General features: G+C 38.5%; 1 protein-coding gene across 1 annotated transcript; it reads left to right on the top strand.

Moving 5' to 3' along the window:
- Positions 1-3,870: 3,870 nt before the first annotated feature.
- LOC134798559 (tRNA-uridine aminocarboxypropyltransferase 2) lies at positions 3,871-5,370 on the top strand. Its single transcript, XM_063770936.1, has 2 exons — positions 3,871-4,222; positions 4,626-5,370. Exons 1-2 carry the CDS (start codon positions 4,140-4,142, stop codon positions 5,296-5,298), a joined length of 756 nt encoding a protein of 251 aa, XP_063627006.1. The 5' UTR covers positions 3,871-4,139; the 3' UTR covers positions 5,299-5,370.
- The last annotated feature ends 453 nt before the right edge of the window (positions 5,371-5,823 follow it).

Genomic DNA, 5,823 nt, shown 5'->3' with positions numbered 1-5,823 from the left:
AACGAGCCTAAACACGAAGTGGTTTAGTTGCATGGTTGATTGGTACCGGTGACCACCTTCCGGCTCCATCATCAGACCCTGAGTACTATCTTGAGTCAAATAAATACATATAGAATGTCAGGTCGTTTCAAATATTTTTAATCCTGTCCGGTAGTTTATTAAACTGTACCATTATAAATTATAATACTATAAAAACGGTGCTAGGATCAAAGTCTCTCGTTGCGGTTTACACGCACACAGTATAGCGTTTTACACGGCGCCCGCCGCACACAATGATAAAAAACCTCGTCGTCGCCGTTGAAAATGTGCGGAGCCGACCGACACACGTCCTGCCTCTACAAGCTCTGCCGCGGCACTGAGCTGGCGCAGCGCGCGTCATCGGTAATATAGAGTAGTTTTCAAAAAATTGCCAAAAAATTATAGTAGAATTTCATAAACACTAATGTATACCAACAGTATAAGCAAACGTTGCAGATTGCTTGAGTATGAAAATGACTTCGATATTGAGTAGATTTTCGTAGGAATTGACACTTGTTTCTGAGAGAAAATCGAGTTCGTTTTACTTTGATTTTCTCTTTCTCAAAGGTATGTAGGAAAAATATAGTTTGATATGCCTAAAGTACAGGGTATTAGTAATACAAAATAGCCAGGTTTAGCAGAGTAAAATTCTCAACATTTCCAAATAAGAGCTCGCCATTCAGTGCTTCACGGGGTTTTTCGGAAACGACCATCAGAAAAAAAATCATTACTAATTTAATAAGTCCTTTTTCTAATATTTACAACGATATTTATAAAGATAAGAAGACGCTTTTACTGGAACAAGTACTCATTGTTTCTAATAATGAGCGCAAAGTCCTGAATTTCGTCGACTAGTATCATCAATTTTGCATTATTTCGACTTTTCTTGTAAGAGCGCTCTTAAATGGTCAACATCTAGCGTCTCATCTTCAGACTCCATCGGAGAAGCAGATTCCGACATGTTGAGGCTTGGAGAGCGAAGTGCCGACTGAGGTCCGGGGTGCGATTTTATTATCACAGTGCGCGCAGTGCCATACAACTCCGTATGCTGCAATTCACTTTGCGACAATCGCGTCGCGAGCAGTCGCGGAAAAATGTGACAAATCACAATTTTAAAATCGCTGCGATTTTTTTGTCGCATATGCGCGCACTGCCATATAAACACATAGGCCAAGCGCGCACCACGACTTTTTGTCGCGCGATAATTTAGTCGCAGAAATGTAACGTATGTGTTTATATGGCAGTGCGCGCATATGCGACAAAAAAATCGCAGCGATTTTAAAATTGTGATTTGTCACATTTTTCCGCGACTGCTCGCGACGCGATTGTCGCAAAGTGAATTGCGGCATACGGAGTTGGATCTATATCTGAATCCCGAAAGTCTTTTCTCCTATCTTTGCATTCCCTAATATTGTTTGTCATAATGATCAGTTGTCCTAACACTCGTATACGCTAATTTTGGTTTCCCTATTATCGAATGGCCGATTTTTTTTTGTCCTAATATGTTTTTCCCTAATGGCACTTTCCATATTGAGTATTTATCCTAATGTTATGTAGCATAATTCTTTTTTTGCCTAATTATTGTTAGGCCTAAAAATTATATATCCTAACCATCATGTTACCTAATTTTACTTAGCCTATCGTTGCTTGACCTAACACTCGTATGCCCTAATTTTGATTTCCCTATTTCGTTTCGTTTTTACAATGGTCGCAGTTCTAACCTAACCTAACCCACTTTTGTGGCAGCAGTTCGTTTTTGCGAAGATCACAGTTCTAACTAAACCTAACCCACTTTTGTGGCAACAGTTCGTTTTTGCAAGGATCGCAGTTCTAACCTAACCTAACCCACTTTTGTGGCAGCAGTTCGTTTTTGCGAGGATCACAGTTCTAACCTAACCTAACCCACTTTTGTGGCAACAGTTCGTTTTTGCAAGGATCGCAGTTCTAACCTAACCTAACCCACTTTTGTGGCAGCAGTTCGTTTTTGCGAGGGTCACAGTTCTAACCTAACCTAACCCATTTTTGTGGCAACAGTTCGTTACCATTCATTATGGAAAGTAATTTTTATGATAATCGATCAATAGGAAAAGTAACTGTTATGACAATTGATCATTAGGACAATAGCCATTAGGTCAAAACAGTTAGAGCATGTTATTTTATGCCAAACATTGTTAGGGATTTCGAAGAATATGGTAAAAAACATTAGGGATCTTGATAGTTATGGTACAAATGCTTAGGACAAATGAGTCTTAGGTTAACCATTACATTATGGAAAATAATCGTTATGACAATTGATCGTTAGAGCATGTGCCCATTAGGACAAACCAGTTAGGGCAAGTGACTTTAGGACAAACGTTGTTAGGAATTCAGAATGACACCCTACGGAGTTGTATGGCCCCGCGCGCACTGCAATAATAAAATCGCACCCGGACCTCAGTCAGTCGGTATATCGCTCTCCAAGCGTCAACATGTCGGAACCTGCTGCTGAAGACGCTAGATGTTGACCATTTAATTATGGAAATAGAAGGAGATCACCTTTGTGGTATAAATACTCAAATTCATACAGCGATCACATATTAAAGACAACGTTTCATGACAAACGACTGGTACGAAATCCATGTTGAGAATGAACAAACTGCAACTTTTTCATCGCAGTGCGCGCAGTGAATTTTCTGCGATATATTACAGCGCGATTCTAAAATCGTGTCGCAAAATTTAAAATCGTGGTGCGCGCTTAGGCATACGTTACATTTCTGCGACTAAATTAACGCGCGACAAAAAGTCGTGGTGCGCGCTTGGCCTTACACATGTTATAAACCATGCCGCTGCCGCTCGACCGCACGATCATACATATATAATATACAAAGATGACGTCCAAGCGAGCTGACAGTGGGACCACTTTTGGTTAGTGTACGATTAACAATGTGGCCCACCTTGCTGTAGCCATGTCAAGAACGTCATATCGATAAACTATCGACATTTCTTGCAATTTTAATTTTACTTCAAAGGTTTAACGATACCTAAAATGAACAAAACCTCTTTTATCCTTTGTTGTGGTTATCAGATCACTATTTTATCGTCACGCCCCAGCAGGGAACCAAGGGAAAGTTCAGATATTTAATTAAAATACATAAATACCTACTAAAATATGTGTTCCGCAATAGTTGAATTATTTTATTATATTCTAATATATTCATGATCCATTAGCATTTCAATTATGTTTATGTTTAACGAAGATATTGAAGCTTCAATTAATCGCTATTTCGTTCCGCTGTGTAGCGTTTATCGATATATAACATGATTAAAATCGACTTTTCACATCCCTAAAAGAGCACACATATACGCTTTTATGCACACATGCACAACCTGGGTCTACCTAAAAAGGGGACACCTTGATTTGAAGTCCATCTTGTCAACAGTATGGTTGTCCTTTTTTGACAAACGGCATTTTTAAAAGAGCAAGGAGAGAGAAATTATACTAGTTGCTGCGCCGTCAAAGAGAACAGACAGCGTTGGGGCCTTGCGCACGATAGTCGTGTCACGTGGCGTTCGCGCAAAGAAGATTCACCGTTCGTGCGCGATTATAAGTTTCAATTTCGTTGCAGGCGGCGAGTATAGGTATAATTTTATACCTAAATCTGACTTTTGTGAAGGAATTAATTTTCTGTACGGTAGTACTATTAGTTATTCTGTGCCTGATGTTTTGTTTTGTTTGGTTGGCAACTATTTGCTATGCAAACTCCATACAAAAGTTTTTTAGTTCTTAGTTGCGTTAGGCTACACCGTGCTACGTCCGACGTGCGACAGACATGACAACTGTCAATAATGTCTACTTGAGACAACTTGACTCTTAACCGAGACTCGTGGGTTGTCGTTTGCAAAGTTTTATATTTTTTTTGTTAATTTTTGATTAGGTATTAACATCTAATCATATTAAAGTTTGACACACATTTAATTATACTTCAGCTCTTTATTAAAACCGGGATTATTATTGAACATGAAGCACCTAAAAGCCTTTAAAATATTGGCACTATTCTTCGACGTGTATTATTGGTGAATTTCTTTGGGGTATCCAAATGTTCATGGTTATATTATAACCTAAAGGTCTTAAAGCTTCAAGCATGGAAGAAGAAGATGTATGGGAAGACCTGTCTAATATACCTGCAGATCCACCACATATGCGTGAATTGTGTGAAAATTGCAAGTAAGCAAAACATTTTTTAACTGGGGTCTCAATGAAGCTTGTTTACCTTATTATATAATAGAGTAAGGTCAATGTGGAGAAGGCCGTCAACAACCTCTTTCATCGCTTTTAAACCAAATTAGGCATAGGGGTGTCAGGAATTATGAAAAATTGAACCCTATCACTTTGAAATAAAGTTCAAAGTAAGGTTGGAAATATTTTCCCTCTGCCTTATAAAGGGTTAACTCTTGCGTTTGTACCCATACTCCACTTACAGAATGTCGGTAAAGCAAAAGGAATGAAGCTCTTCCATTCTGGCCATCTGACCAACAAACTTATGCAATTACTAGTCTTCCCAGGAATACATTTTATATGCCCATTTAAATCCCCACATTAACCTTAAACTGTGTTGTTTGAATTCCAGAAGGCCACAAGCAGTGTGTTGGTGTACAGCCCTTCCCCCTGAGAGGTTGCAACCACGCAGCAACATCATTCTCCTGCAGCACCCCGCCGAGGAGAAACGCTGCCTCCGGACTGCCCCCATGCTGCAGCTGGGCTTAGCAGAAAACAAGTGCCTTATCTTCAAAGGAAAAAAGTTCCCACAACCAAGACATGACAACTTGGAGAACATCCTAACTCAACCTAATACAATATTACTCTATCCTAGCAAAACTGCTATTGATATAATTGACTTAGTTAATGATAATGATTCATACAATCTTGTCCTATTAGACGGTACCTGGCCCCAAGCTAAAGCTATCTATGCCTCCAGTCCTATTTTACATAATATAAGGCAGGTTAAATTAATTACTAGTACTGTAAGTAGCTATATTATAAGAACGCAACCAACAGAAGGTTGTTTGAGTACATTGGAAACAGCGGCAGAGGCTTTGTCTCAATTGGAGAAGGATCCAAAATACAGAGATCAATTAGTACGACCTTTACATATACTGTGCCAATACCAGTTGGACAATGGAGCTGTTACTCACCAGTCAAAGGAGTTTTTATTGAAAACTAGAACATATCCTAAGTTGATAGGAAAACGTTTATCTAGGCTATTAAGGTCTACAAATGACACTGTTCTCAATTTAGATTAAGTATTACTATATTACTTTTATAAGAGTTTCATATGATATGATGGATAAATAAAGTTTATCAGATTTTTTAAATGTGTATTATTTTGCTTAATTATTTTCAATCCTAGGAAGATAGGTCAGAAATTTAATTACTAAAATATCTATTGATACAACACAAAGGAGGCTGTTAAATTATATCTCATATTAGGTATTTAGTGCCTTTTCCCATCACTTCATTGGTAACGTTTCTCTCGCACTCACAGCATGGAATGAGATAAAGCAGCAACATATACTGCTGTCTCTTTCTAACTATATTATCGTGTTTTTAGTCTTTAAGGGTTATACAGACAAATTATAAAATTCTTAAAGTTATTAGGTACAGTAAGTCGGACAAGTCAGTCCAAGGGCCCAACGTTTTCTGTTCTCTTTCACGGCGCAGCAACTAGTATCATTTCTCTCTCCTCGCTCTTTTGAAAATGCCGTTTGTCAAAAAAGGACAACCATACTGTTGACAAGATGGACTTCAAATCAAGTGTTGCCTTTTTT

This window comes from Cydia splendana, chromosome 17, assembly GCF_910591565.1.
Source record: "Cydia splendana chromosome 17, ilCydSple1.2, whole genome shotgun sequence".
NCBI classification, from domain to species: Eukaryota; Metazoa; Arthropoda; class Insecta; order Lepidoptera; family Tortricidae; genus Cydia; species Cydia splendana.
The sequence above is the reverse complement of the archived record's forward strand: the minus strand, read 5'-3'. Positions and strand labels throughout refer to the sequence as shown.

Coding starts and splice junctions, on each gene's coding strand:
- LOC134798559 (XM_063770936.1), top strand. CDS start 4,140: ATGGAAGAAGAAGATGTATGGGAAGACCTGTCTAATATACCTGCAGAT. Junction 4,223..4,625: donor GAATTGTGTGAAAATTGCAA/GTAAGCAAAACA, acceptor TTTGAATTCCAG/AAGGCCACAAGCAGTGTGTT.